The sequence below is a fragment of the Myxine glutinosa genome, chromosome 14 (assembly GCF_964187855.1).
Source record: "Myxine glutinosa chromosome 14, kmMyxGlut1.1, whole genome shotgun sequence".
In the NCBI taxonomy this organism is placed as follows: Eukaryota; Metazoa; Chordata; class Myxini; order Myxiniformes; family Myxinidae; genus Myxine; species Myxine glutinosa.
The window spans coordinates 55,067,342-55,082,619 of record NC_136274.1 but is presented as its reverse complement, the minus strand read 5'-3'; the positions used below and the strand labels follow the sequence as shown (position 1 = coordinate 55,082,619).

Here is a 15,278-nt window from a genome sequence, read left to right as displayed (position 1 = left end):
CCGACTTCCAGCAAAATGCAGATGCTTACATCATCAGCTTCTGATCGTCAGCAACAGAACCAAATAAGGATTCGTGCAGCAGGTGCCAACTGACGTCCTCGACAACTGCCGTGTGTCCCGTGAAGATGGTCTTGGCATCCACGATCTTGCCTTCTCGTGGCGCCATCCCAATGTCCCACAGGCATACGGTCTGCAACCGGCATCGGAGAACGGTCACGGGGAAGAAAGAAGGGGCGACGACATGAACAATCGGTGCGGCCTTGTTGGGATCGTAGGCCGAGTGCGCGCCTCATGGCTGCAAGCTCAATGTCCAGCATGTTCCTCAAACGCCGAGGCAGCTGCGGCCTAATTATTCCGACAAACCAACCACGAGTTCCTCTGCAGTTCAGGAAAGGACAAGTTGCTTGGGCTCATAAAACTATCCCAGGTAGCACAGCTGGAATCTTACATTTTGACTCCTCCAAAAGAGCTCGACGAGGCAAGCAAATTAAACACAACATTTTAAAAAGGCCAAATAAATAAATAATGCAAATCTCAAGTCGAAAGATGTTGTCGGTCGGCAAAGCCAACACACAAATGCCTCCATGTGTTCCCAGGCCTAAAGTATTTCACAGTGCAGGAAACTTCCTCAGTCACGAAATATAAAAAGGCAACACACGTGATCGTCCGATGCACTCAGCAGGTGTCCGCTCTGGTTGGGGTTCCAGGACAAGCCGTAGCCTTCCTTCTGGTGTCCACGCAACCGTAGGTCGGGATTGCATTCTCCACTCGGGTCTGCGAGCACATGTTTCCGGCTCAGCATCCATCTCTATCTCTCGATCCATCTATATCTCTATCTATCTCTCTATCTATCTATATCTATCTCTCTCTCTATATCTCTCTATCTATCTCTATCTATCTATCTCTCTATATATATCTATCTCTCTATATATATCTATCTATCTCTCTCTCTCTCTCTATCTATCTATCTCTATCGATCTCTCTCTATATCTATCTATCTATATCTATCTCTATCTCTCTCTCTATATATATCTCTCTCTATATATATCTCTCTATATATATCTATCTCTCTATATATATCTATCTCTCTATATATATCTATCTATCTCTCTCTCTCTATCGATCTCTCTCTATATCTATCTATCTATATCTATCTCTATCTCTCTCTCTATATATATCTATCTCTCTATATATATCTCTCTATATATATCTATCTCTCTATATATATATATCTATCTCTATCTCTCTCTCTCTCTCTATCTATCTATCTCTATCGATCTCTCTCTATATCTATCTATCTATATCTATCTCTATCTCTATATATATATATCTCTATCTCTCTCTCTCTCTAAATTCGAGGTGTACAAGTAGTTAACCTCCCGCATTCTCATTCAATCTTGATTGCTTTCACAGGTACTCGAGGAAGCAAAGCGAGCAACGCATAAAAATCGGAGGTCAAGGACGAAGTCTTACCGGGTGTTGACGGGTGTTTGGTGTAGTCGAACACGAGGACCTCGCTTGTCGGCGTCTTGGTGGCAATTATGTACGCGTTTTGTGGCATGTACCGTGCTCTGTTGACTTCACCCTCGTGGTTTATCTTGATCTCCACTTCAATTTTGGTGCCGACAGAGCCAAAACCTCCAAACTCTGTCCGATAGACAATATCACGGAAGCTGTAGTCAGACAATCGTAATTCGAATACTGAACGCTTTAGGTTTAGACACGTGCATTATAAACACATTGCGGTAACCAATGAGCACGGCTCGAGGGTGGCGACTCACCGCCCTTCTCGCTATCGTAGTGCGAAGCATCGAACTGCGCATCATCGCTCGGGAGCTGTACGCTGGCGATGACCAGATGGTTTTGTTCGTCGGACGTGTGCGTTCCGAGGATGAGTCGATGCACTGTGTAATTTTTACCCTCGGGCCTGCAAACAGCAACGGTGACGCAAAAGCACGTCAGGCAATGGATCACTATCAAGGAGGTCTATGTTGATCGGTCTACATCGGTTTGCCAAAGTGAGGTTGATGGGGCTCGTTCGCCATTTTCCATCGGCAAAATTGTTGAGAAGAAGCATCGTCTTTTTCTTTAATGGCCACAATTACTCCCACATCCTCATGGGGTCGGCTGGGCAGAGTTATTGCCAAAGTCTTTCACGAACCAGCTGGTCAGGCCTGACATTCGACAAAATAAGCAGTTCGGGCAAGAATTTGTAATTTGTTCAAGGTTCCGGTGATAGCTCACCTACTTTTTGAGAAGGACACCCTGGGATGTTTAACGTCCACCAACTAATGCTGGCAGACGGGACGCCCAAGTTAACTCGGCACGCACGTTGATGGATCACTCCGCCTGTGAAACACCAGGATTACAGTTTACAGCTGTGTCGGGATTCAAACCCAGGCTAGATGCTTGTAGGCGAGCATTTACCTCCAAGGCCATCATACCGGCCTCCATTGAAGAACAGGTACAATTCAGAAAAACGTAGAAGAAAGCAACACCAAGCAGTGGCCGGTGCCGTGCAGGACATCGATACCAGTGGGTGGTGCGTTTTCAAAAGATCTTCCAAACTGCGTGTTTTAGCAGATTTGACGAGGTATATTCACCAATTCCACCACTGAAGGTGAATAGAGGTTGTTTTCACACCTGTCTGTCTATGAGCAGGATATCTCAAAAATGTTAGGGACGGATTTGGTGGACATGTTGGGTGTTTGACAAGGACAAACCGATTAGATTTTGGTGAAGATCCGGATGCAGATCTGGCCTATCCATGAAATACCAAACAAACTGTTCAGCCGGGCAGGGGTCTGCACTCTACCGAGTGCTGTTCTAGTTTATCTCCGAGATTGGGTTGTAGTTTCACAATAGGTTGTGGTGTGAGGGAACGTCACTAGACACGACTATTCATTCAGTAGTGTTGAATGAATAACTAGTGTTACTTGCATTCGTGTTACTGCATTCGGCAGCGTTGGTGGGACAGGTAGCACAAGCAGCAGCTCTTTTGCTCAGATGAAAGGTTAGCGACACAAACATCAGCTTCTTGATTTTTGCCATTACCAATTCCATCGACTTTAATTGTGATGAAGGTTATTTTTTTTGGAAGGACGATCAACGTTGTGTGAATTGTGGAACGAGGCACAATGTTCAGATAAAAGTAGAAGAAAATCGATACGCATGTCTTGTACAACCGACCATTGTACCATGGAGTGGCAAGCCAAAAGGTGAATTGAATGTCAATTTGACAACTTCTATTTAACAACTTCGGTGGAGAAAATACAATGAAATTGTTTGTGCTTGGATGGGAGATGTGTGCATGGAAGGCTGAGTGTTGTTCGCTTGGCGCGGCAGAGACAGACACAGACTGGCACGGATCGAGAGACATACACAGACTCGCACGGCAGACACAGACACAGACCGGCGCAACAGAGACAGAAGACACAGACAGACCGGCTTGGCAGACAGACACCCACAGGCACGGCAGAGACAGTGTATGTATGCATGTGTGTGTAGATCCATAGATCTCCCGATGTCCCTGCTCTCTACTGTTGTGTTTGTGAGTTTCCCTCTCTCTACCCCTCTTGTCTCCCACTCCCTTAATTTTATGTTTTATGTCTGTTTTTTTGTGTTTAATGCGTTAGCTCTTAAACGAGCCTTGACTTTGTATACAAAAAAAGAAAGAAAAAAAGAAAAAAAAGGGAGGCCAAATAGCGACAGTATTCATACAAAAATATGCAATTTGGTGTCCGGCCTTTTGACTGCGATACATTATCTCCAATCTCGACCAAACTTGACAGGAGGACTAAGGGTCACATGATGGCGATTGTAGAGACTTCATCCCTCCCCTCATTCTCTCCCCAAGGAGGTTCCGCCCTGGACGAAATCTGTCACTTGCGGGGATTTTTCCAAGGCGGCTTCCGATACCAAAAATAACTACACAAATGATAATAGCATAATATTATTATTACAAAACAATACTGGAACGGCACACAGTAGAGCACCTTCCTCCGCCAGGCTGAACAGTTTACGCTTTCTATCCACCGATGGGCCGGATCTGGATTCGGACCTGGCCCAAAAACTAATCAGCTTGTTCTTGTCGCTTAACCAACTCATCCACAACTTTTTGTGATATCCTGCAAAATGCTGGCTTTAGCCCTATCACTCAATGGTAAAGAATCATTTAGAAAATTAAATAATTCTGATCCATATTCAGATCTTCACCAAAATTGAATTGATTAGTCCTCGTCACACACCCAACCTGTCCACAAAGTTTCATCCGAATCTGTCCACAACTTTTTGAGATCTCTTGTTCACAAAGACAGACTGGTGTGAAACCATAACCTCTATCCACCTTTGGTGCCGGAGGTAATTAACATTGACAATGTCCCCTCTCCCTAAGGGGTTTTTCGTCCTTGGACAAACGCCCTGTTAATGTGTATAAATAGCTCATCGTGGGTGGTGCGGTCGGGGTGGGGCACCCAGACCGGAAGTAAAATATATATAAACCACAAACGCGTGCGATTACCTTTTGAAACAGTCGCTGCAGTGAACTTGACGTTGAGGACCGAGCCTAGATCTACTGCAATCTATATACCCCCCTAACCCTCCCGAGAGACAACATGACCTCTTCCTGTCGGGTGGACTCGTAAAATTACATGAACATTTTGCACACCTTACCCTAATCAATAAATATTACAATTATTTAAAAAAAAAAGGCAAAACAAAGCAAAAGATCACCTGCTCACGTCCGGGAGCCATTGCACGGTCAGACTAGGCCATTCTAACGCATGGGTCATGACCAGGTCGTACAGGAACGGCGTGTTCTTCTTCCATATCTTGTACTCTTCATTTATGACACGCTCTTCTACTGCATCGTCCAGAGCTGCTGCAAGTCAGCATGAGCCGAGGGAAACGGAAATTAAAACCTATCGATGGCCCTAGAGCCATCGCCGGGTTCCAAACCCAACTGAACTCTAACCTGGAACCCTCAGGGACAGATTAAATAAATTAAAAAGTCTGCCATTGGTCATACACAAAGTCGCACAAATTCACGTCAAGTCAAGGAAATACTGAGGTGAAAGATGCATAAAAAGTCACAGAAACGACACATTTAAAGAGAAATCGAAGTCGCCATCGCGTCACACGTTGCGCCGCCGTCGGCCATGAGGGTTTCGGGCCCGCAACGTCGGCATAAACCTCCCCCCGCCCTCCCCACCAGCACCCCTTCCATTTTGTTTGGAGGGAGGGGAAAAGAAATAAATATATATGTATATATATATATATATATATATAACACGAAACACCCGGTCGGGATCAAACCGCGGGTCGAATCCGAGAGCTGCCGGCGGCCACGGCGCTTCGCACCTTCCTTATCAGTCATGGCCGCGCGCGCGCGAAACAAGAGAGGAAGAGCCTTTTGTGCGTCCGCGAGCGAGCGAGCACGAGCCGCGCGGGAAATCCGAACCCACGCATGCGCAGAGCAAGAAGTTCCTCACCATCTCCGGATATGACGCTCGCTGATTTTCTAACCCAAAATGTTTTAATTTTCACGCGAGATTTCAGAAATCGTTTCTCGGATAAGATTTACACCGCGCAGCAGCTTTGTAAAACTGGGACTTATTCATTTGATGAACCACCAGTCCGAAAGGAAATATTAAAATTAACCCAGTAGAACATGTAATTTTGTTCAGCCTATACACCGCCCGTTGTATAATTAGTTAGTACAACATTAAGACGGCCGAAACGAACACAGAAAAGACAGAACAAAAAGAGTTAATAGGCTACAGTTATTCCAGAAGTTTTGATAACATTCCAGAGAATAATTTCTTCAGCCGAATGTACATGAGGAGACCGAGTCAAACTTTTCAAGAGTAAGTGCAGAAAAGACAGCGCAGGTAGAGAGTACAACTATAAAGCAGCTTGAATTTGCAACATGGAAAACTGCACGAAGGACGAGTCCCGTACCCAAAAGGATATGATCAAGAGCGGCAGGAAAACCGAAGAATCCTGGATCAAGTGCAACAACTTCGACTTGACGGCGACACGAGTTTGCATTCCGGAATCGTAATTAGCATTTGGCCTGATTTTCTCACCTGGCGGTCTCTGTCTCCATCCGATCATTTTCACCACTTTCCGCACCTCCCCCAACAGTTTTGTATTCTCTCTTCTTTATTCTCAAGAAGCAAATCTTCCTTTCTCTTCTTATGGAATGTAATCCTGGCCTTCAGAAAAAAAAGAAAAAGAATCAGGATCAGAAATTACCTGCCTCGTGGAGAGGCAACCCGCCAGAGGGCAGCAGGTGGTGTTGACAAGGATACCTACCTGTACTGTTTGTTACCTGTTCCTACATTTCATATGAACAGAAAACGTAAACAAAGCCTCTATTTTATCATATAAATAAAATATAATTATCAAAATGTCTTCAAAGAATTTCCCAATTATTGTTCCTTCCACGTCCACGGGATGACCAATCAACCAATCAGGGTCTGTGAGCAAGGTCGATCCTTCATACGTCATTCATAATTTGGTTCGGTTGAAGTTTCGGGTGGAGCGCTTGGGGTCCTAGCCAGGGTCCTGGGTGCTGGGTTCGAATCCCGGGCTGCGTTAAATGAACACCGGGTTGATTCGGACTGTCGTCCTTTCTAGGTCGGCGAAACGAGTGTACGTGAATGAGTACCTGTGTACGGGAATGAGTACCTGTGTACGGGAATGAGTACCTGTGTACGGGAATGAGTACCAGTGTACGGGAATGAGTACCAGTGTACGGGAATGAGTACCAGTGTACGGGAATGAGTACCAGTGTACGGGAATGAGTACCAGTGTACGGGAATGAGTACCAGTGTACGGGAATGAGTACCAGTGTACGGGAATGAGTACCAGTGTACGGGAATGAGTACCAGTATACGGGAATGAGTACCAGTGTACGGGAATGAGTACCAGTGTACGGGAATGAGTACCAGTGTACGGGAATGAGTACCAGTGTACGGGAATGAGTACCAGTGTACGGGAATGAGTACCAGTGTACGGGAATGAGTACCAGTGTACGGGAATGAGTACCAGTGTACGGGAATGAGTACCAGTATACGGGAATGAGTACCAATGTACGGGAATGAGTACCAGTGTACGGGAATGAGTACCAATGTACGGGAATGAGTACCAGTGTACGGGAATGAGTACCAGTGTACGGGAATGAGTACCAGTGTACGGGAATGAGTACCAGTGTACGGGAATGAGTACCAGTGTACGGGAATGAGTACCAGTGTACGGGAATGAGTACCAGTATACGGGAATGAGTACCAATGTACGGGAATGAGTACCAGTGTACGGGAATGAGTACCAATGTACGGGAATGAGTACCAGTGTACGAGAATGAGTACCAGTGTACGGCAATGAGTACCAGTGTACGAGAATGAGTACCAGTGTACGAGAATGAGTACCAGTGTACGGGAATGAGTACCAGTATACGGGAATGAGTACCAGTATACGGGAATGAGTACCAATGTACGGGAATGAGTACCAGTGTACGAGAATGAGTACCAGTGTACGGCAATGAGTACCAGTGTACGGGAATGAGTACCAATGTACGGGAATGAGTACCAGTGTACGGGAATGAGTACCAGTGTACGAGAATGAGTACCAATGTACGGGAATGAGTACCAGTGTACGGGAATGAGTACCAGTGTACGGGAATGAGTACCTGTGTACGTGAATGAGTACCTGTGTACGGGAATGAGTACCTGTGTACGGGAATGAGTACCAGTGTACGGGAATGAGTACCAGTGTACGGGAATGAGTACCAGTGTACGGGAATGAGTACCTGTGTACGTGAATGAGTACCTGTGTACGGGAATGAGTACCTGTGTACGGGAATGAGTACCAGTGTACGGGAATGAGTACCAGTGTACGGGAATGAGTACCTGTGTACGGGAATGAGTACCAGTGTACGGGAATGAGTACCTGTGTACGGGAATGAGTACCAGTGTACGGGAATGAGTACCAGTGTACGGGAATGAGTACCAGTGTACGGGAATGAGTACCTGTGTACGGGAATGAGTACCAGTGTACGGGAATGAGTACCTGTGTACGGGAATGAGTCCCAGTGTACGGGAATGAGTACCAGTGTACGGGAATGAGTACCTGTGTACGGGAATGAGTACCAGTGTACGGGAATGAGTACCAGTGTACGGGAATGAGTACCAGTGTACGGGAATGAGTACCAGTGTACGAGAATGAGTACCAGTGTACGGCAATGAGTACCAGTGTACGAGAATGAGTACCAGTGTACGGGAATGAGTACCAGTGTACGGGAATGAGTACCAGTGTACGGGAATGAGTACCAATGTACGGGAATGAGTACCAGTGTACGAGAATGAGTACCAGTGTACGGCAATGAGTACCAGTGTACGAGAATGAGTACCAGTGTACGGGAATGAGTACCAGTGTACGGGAATGAGTACCAGTGTACGGGAATGAGTACCAGTGTACGGGAATGAGTACTAGTGTACGGGAATGAGTACCAGTGTACGGGAATGAGTACCAGTGTACGGGAATGAGAACCAGTGTACGGGAATGAGTACCAGTGTACGGGAATGAGTACCAGTGTACGGGAATGAGTACCAGTGTACGGGAATGAGTACCAGTGTACGGGAATGAGTACCAGTGTACGGGAAAGAGTACCAGTGTACGGGAATGAGTACCAGTGTACGGGAATGAGTACCAGTGTACGGGAATGAGTACCAGTGTACGGGAATGAGTACCAGTGTACGAGAATGAGTACCAGTGTACGGGAATGAGTACCAGTGTACGGGAATGAGTACCAGTGTACGAGAATGAGTACCAGTGTACGGGAATGAGTACCAGTGTACGGGAATGAGTACCAGTGTACGAGAATGAGTCCCAGTGTACGGGAATGAGTACCAGTGTACGGGAATGAGTACCAGTGTACGGGAATGAGTACCAGTGTACGGGAATGAGTACCAGTGCACGATAATGAGTACCAGTGTACGGGAATGAGTACCAGTGCACGAGAATGAGTACCAGTGTACGGGAATGAGTACCAGTGCACGATAATGAGTACCAGTGTACGGGAATGAGTACCAGTGTACGGGAATGAGTACCAATGTACGGGAATGAGTACCAGTGCACGAGAATGAGTACTAGTGTACGGGAATGAGTACCAGTGTACGGGAATGAGTACCAGTGTACGGGAATGAGTACCAGTGTACGGGAATGAGTACCAGTGTACGAGAATGAGTACCAGTGTACGGGAATGAGTACCAGTGTACGGGAATGAGTACCAGTGTACGGGAATGAGTACCAGTGTACGAGAATGAGTACCAGTGTACGGCAATGAGTACCAGTGTACGAGAATGAGTACCAATGTACGGGAATGAGTACCAGTGTACGAGAATGAGTACTAGTGTACGGGAATGAGTACCAGTGTACGGGAATGAGTACCAGTGTACGGGAATGAGTACTAGTGTACGGGAATGAGTACTAGTGTACGGGAATGAGTACCAGTGTACGAGAATGAGTACTAGTGTACGGGAATGAGTACTAGTGTACGGGAATGAGTACTAGTGTACGGGAATGAGTACTAGTGTACGGGAATGAGTACCAGTGTACGGGAATGAGTACTAGTGTACGGGAATGAGTACTAGTGTACGGGAATGAGTACCAGTGTACGGGAATGAGTACTAGTGTACGGGAATGAGTACTAGTGTACGGGAATGAGTACTAGTGTACGGGAATGAGTACCAGTGTACGAGAATGAGTACTAGTGTACGGGAATGAGTACCAATGTACGAGAATGAGTACCAGTGTACGAGAATGAGTACCAATGGACGAGAATGAGTACCAGTGTACGGGAATGAGTACCAGTGTACGGGAATGAGTACTAGTGTACGGGAATGAGTACTAGTGTACGGGAATGAGTACCAGTGTACGGGAATGAGTACCAGTGCACGAGAATGAGTACCAATGGACGAGAATGAGTACCAGTGTACGGGAATGAGTACCAGTGTACGGGAATGAGTACTAGTGTACGGGAATGAGTACTAGTGTACGGGAATGAGTACCAGTGTACGGGAATGAGTACCAGTGCACGAGAATGAGTACCAGTGTATGGGAATGAGTACCAGTGTACGGGAATGAGTACCAATGTACGAGAATGAGTACCAGTGTACGAGAATGAGTACCAATGTACGGGAATGAGTGCCAGTGTACGGGAATGAGTACCAATGGACGAGAATGAGTACCAGTGTACGGGAATGAGTACCAGTGTACGGGAATGAGTACTAGTGTACGGGAATGAGTACTAGTGTACGGGAATGAGTACCAGTGTACGGGAATGAGTACCAGTGCACGAGAATGAGTACCAGTGTATGGGAATGAGTACCAGTGTACGGGAATGAGTACCAGTGTACGAGAATGAGTACCTGTGTACGGGAATGAGTACCAGTGTACGGGAATGAGTACCAGTGTACGGGAATGAGTACCAGTGTACGGGAATGAGTACCAATGTACGAGAATGAGCACCAATGTACGAGAATGAGTACCAGTGTACGAGAATGAGTACCAATGTACGGGAATGAGTACCAGTGTACGGGAATGAGTACCAATGTACGAGAATGAGTACCAGTGCACGAGAATGAGTACCAGTGTACGGGAATGAGTACCAGTGTACGGGAATGAGTACCAGTGTACGGGAATGAGTACCAGTGTATGGGAATGAGTACCAATGTACGAGAATGAGCACCAATGTACGAGAATGAGTACCAGTGTACAGAAATTTCACACTACGTGCAGAGTAGCGTCCCCAAAATTATAGTTTATAGATAGATTGTGTGTGCTTTCTATCGCTGACGGCTGCCAGAAGCGGCTATATGGCATGAAATATAACTATAAGTATAACTATACCTATACCTTCATTATTTATACCTATACCTACACCTATACCTTTATTATTTATACCTATAGCTATACCCATACCGTTAATATTTATACCTATACCTATACTTTATTATTTATACCTATACCTATACCTTTAGTTTATTATTTATACCTATACCTATACTTTATTATTTATACCTATACCTATACCTTTAGTTTATTATTTATACCTATAGCTATACTTTATTATTTATACCTATACCTATACTTTATCATTTATACCTATACCTATACTTTATTATTTATACCTATACCTATTCTTTATTATTTATACCTATACCTATACCTTTAGTTTTTTATTTATACCTAAATCACCTGAATTCATCCCTGCTGTTCAAAACAACATCAAGCTCACCCTGTTCAACACCCGGTCCCTCAACAACAAATGCCTCATCCTGAACGAATACATCCTGGATAACAAACTGGACTTTCTCTGTCTCACCGAAACCTGGCAACAACCACTGGACTACTACACGCTCAACCTCACCACACCCAATGGATATTCCTACGTCAATAAACCACGCTCGGAGGGCCGAGGTGGTGGAATTGCCGTTATCCACCGTCAAGACATCAGGACCAGCCTCATCCCCATCGCCTCATCCTCATCCTTTGAACACCTGGCTTTTAAACTCTCTGGTCGCACGCAGTCAGTCATGACTGTCGTCTACCGCCCTCCCAAACCACACCCATTATTCCTGTCTGACTTCTCCTACTTTCTGACCCAGCTATGTTCCCTCTCCCCCTCAATCCTCCTCCTTGGTGATTTCAATATCCACATGGACTCCACTGACTCCACAATAACCACTGACTTCACTGATTTACTCACCTGCTTTAACCTCACTCAACATGTCAACTTTCCTACGCATATCCGTGGTCACATTTTGGACCTTGTCTGCTCCACTGGATTAATTTTGCACCATCTCTCTGGCTCCGACCTCACCCTCTCTGACCACTTAGCCATCACTATGACCATCAACATCCCCACCCCAACACCAAGACATTATCGCACTATCAACTTCCGTAAGCTAAACGCTCTTTCACCTACCTCATTCTCATCCACCCTCTCTGAAAAAATGTCCACTTCTCCCTTCGTTGACCTCCACACCCCTTCCGACCTCACTGACTACTACAACCACGCTCTCTCCTCCTGCCTTGACCAGCTTGCGCCTGTAAAAACCAAAACAGTTTCTTTCACCCATTCTGCTCCCTGGTTTACCCCTGAACTCCGCCTGATGAAAACTCGTGCTCGCCAACTTGAAAGACTCCGCAATAAAACAGGTCTCACAGTTCACTCCCAAGCCTACAAGGACCACCTACAACACTACAAAGATGCCCTCTCCCACGCCCGCTCCGCCTACTACTCTCAAATTATCCACTCTGGCTCCGGAAACCCAAAAGCACTCTTCTCGACAATAAACAAACTCCTCCGCCCCCTGGACACCACCACCCAGTCATTCACAGTAGACAACTGCATCTCCTTCCTTTCTTTCTTCCAACGCAAAATTGACAACATCTACAACAGCTTGACCACCGCCGCTCCCCCTCCCCCTCCAACCACCTGCCCCCCCTTATCCTGCCTTCCCCTGTCTCAATTCTCCCCGGTCTCCCCTACTGACCTCTCTGAACTCCTCATAGGAATGAAAACTGCCACCTGCACTCTTGACCCCATCCCCTCCAGCTTTGTCAAGGCCTCCCTCCCTGCTCTCTCTCCACTTATCATTACAACAATAAACTCCTCCCTGTCTACAGGCATCATCCCACCATCCCTCAAAATTGCTGCTGTTACCCCCATTCTAAAAAAACCTGGTCTAAACCCTGACACCCTAAATAACTTCAGACCCATCTCGAACCTACCCTTTCTGTCAAAAGTTTTGGAACGCGCTGTAGCCGCTCAACTCAAACATCACCTCTCTGCCAATAACCTGTATGAAACATTCCAATCCGGATTCCGCTCCAACCACAGTACTGAAACTGCTCTCCTCAAAATCACCAACGACCTTCTCCTCTCCTCTGACGCTGGCAACCTCAACATTCTCGTCCTCCTCGACCTCAGCGCTGCCTTTGACACCATCGATCACACCATCCTCCTCACCCGACTTGAATCCACCTTTAACGTTACCGGCACTGCCCTCTCTTGGATTAAATCATACCTCTCTGACAGACGCCAGTTCATCTCCATCAATAACTGCAAATCCCCCACTGCTCCCCTCCCCCAAGGTGTCCCCCAAGGTTCAGTTCTTGGCCCCCTCCTCTTCATCCTTTACCTGTCCCCCCTCGGTCACTTAATCCGCCATCATGGTCTCCAATTCCACTGCTTCGCCGATGACATCCAGCTTTTCATCTCCACCAAGTCCGTCTCCACCGACACCCACTCTATCCTGACAAACTGCATCTCTGAAATAAAATCCTGGCTTCAAATCAACTTCCTCAAACTTAACTGTGATAAATCTGAAATAATCATCATTGGCCCAAAAACGCTCACAAAATCCACCCATAACTTTGCCCTCAACATCGACGGTATCCCAGTATCCACCTCCCCTCTCATCCGGAATCTTGGCGTCATCTTTGACCAAACCCTCTCCTTCGACAAATACACTAAACAGATCACAAAGACAGCCTTCTTTCACCTGAAAAACATCGCCCGTCTCCGCTCATCCCTCTCCTCCACGGCTGCAGAAACCCTCATCCACGCCTTCATCACCTCCCGTCTGGACTACTGCAATAGCCTCCTCTATGGTTCACCCTCAACAATCACCAATAAACTCCAATACATTCAGAACTCCGCTGCCCGTCTACTCACCCATTTCCGGACCCGTGACCACATCACCCCCATCCTTTACAAGCTTCACTGGCTCCCCATCTCCCAGAGAATCCAGTACAAAATCCTCCTCTTGACCTACAAAGCCCTCCATAACCTGGCCCCATCCTACCTGGCTGACCTCCTCTCCAGACACACTCCCACCCGCAACCTCCGCTCTGCTGGTACCAACCTCCTGACCCCCCCCCATCCGGACCAAATTCAGATCCTGGGGGGACAGGGCCTTCTCCATCGCTGCTCCCACCCTCTGGAACTCACTACCTCACACCATCAGAGACTCCTCCTCACTCACCACATTCAAAACATCACTCAAGACCCACCTGTTCAGCACTGCATTCAACATTCAACCCACAGCATTTAACCCCTGACTATCACTTCTCCTTCTCCCTCCTTTTGCTTTAAATATTTCCCTATTGATTCTTGTCTTTTTGCAATTGTTGTTTTCATGTTTTGTTATGCATTATGTTTTCCACTCTGTCAAAGCGCCTTTGGGCTTCTTGAAAAGCGCTATACAAAATAAATGAATTATTATTATTATTATTATTATACCTATAGCTATACCTATCCCTTTATTATTTTTACCTATACCTATATTATACCTATAATATACCTATTCCTGTAACTATACCGATACCTATACTTATTACTATACATATACCTATAATAAACCTATTCCTGTAACTATACCTGTACGGCTGTACCTATACTTATTACTGTACTTATAGGCTACCTCTACTTATGCCTTTACCTATTCTATATACCTATACCTTTAGCTATACTATACAGCACTATACTTTTCCATACCTACAGTATAGCGTATACCAATCCCTAGACCCCTTTAATGCCACCTTCTCCCCCTTTTCATTCCTTTTCCAACACCAACCTCTTTTATTCTCTGAGTCCTGGTACCGATACCTACTCTATAGACTATATAATGCAGATCATGGCCCTTTTCCCGTGTTGAATAACCCTGAGTTGAATAGAAAGACCATCTTCACGTTAACTTTCGGGTTGAACACAGAGAAGACCGTGATGCAACATTAGAACGTTTACCAAAACGTGCGTGCGTGTAAAAAACGACATTTAGGACATTCCACACGCGTGCGCAATGACGTCACGGTGACGTCGTCGCGCTCGCCGATCCCGTCGGGGTACGCCAACGCTTACGGCCGGGCAAAATGGCTGCGAGGGCGTCGTGTGAGTGAGCGAGCTTGCCTGTTTATCTGGTCGAGGTGTTCCGGGTGAGGGGTGGAAGCTGTAAGTTTCCGAGGCCGCACGTTTTCCTTCGAGTCGGTGATGAGGTTTCGTGCGTGCCGAAGCGCCTCGTTGTGACTGCGAGTGCCCATCGTGCGAGGGGGGAGCCATGGAGGGCCTGACGCTGAACGAGGCGGAGCAGAAGTGCTATGCTGAGCTGTTCGCCTTCTGCGACGTGGAAAGTACCAAGAAACTCGCTGCAGGTTCCAAAGTGGCGGAACTTTTCCGAGCGGCCCAGCTTCCTAACGATGTGTTGATGCAG

General features: G+C 46.4%; 2 protein-coding genes across 10 annotated transcripts in view; one reads left to right on the top strand and one right to left on the bottom strand.

The window, feature by feature from the left end:
* The window catches only part of LOC137439796 (histone-binding protein RBBP4), an 18,099-nt gene extending 2,993 nt beyond the window's left edge, over positions 1-15,106 (bottom strand). Inside the window, exons 1-7 of one of the 6 annotated variants that reach the window (XM_078768512.1) lie at positions 14,978-15,106; positions 6,087-6,215; positions 4,732-4,879; positions 1,782-1,927; positions 1,474-1,647; positions 659-774; positions 30-190 (exon numbers count right to left, since the gene is read on the bottom strand). In XM_078768512.1, coding sequence (XP_078624638.1) covers positions 30-190; positions 659-774; positions 1,474-1,647; positions 1,782-1,927; positions 4,732-4,879; positions 6,087-6,114 — 773 coding nt within the window. In that variant the 5' untranslated portion in view covers positions 6,115-6,215; positions 14,978-15,106. Of the gene's footprint in view, positions 1-29; positions 191-658; positions 775-1,473; positions 1,648-1,781; positions 1,928-4,731; positions 4,880-5,313; positions 5,503-6,086; positions 6,219-14,977 lie in introns of those variants that run through there. The other 5 variants (XM_068135896.2, XM_068135897.2, XM_068135898.2 and 2 more) reach the window with 5 other exon arrangements.
* Positions 15,035-15,278, top strand: part of LOC137439794 (ralBP1-associated Eps domain-containing protein 1) — a 35,736-nt gene continuing 35,492 nt past the window's right edge. For all 4 annotated transcript variants that reach the window (XM_068135891.2, XM_068135889.2, XM_068135890.2 and 1 more), the window contains exon 1: positions 15,035-15,278. In XM_068135891.2, coding sequence (XP_067991992.2) covers positions 15,126-15,278 — 153 coding nt within the window. In that variant the 5' untranslated portion in view covers positions 15,035-15,125.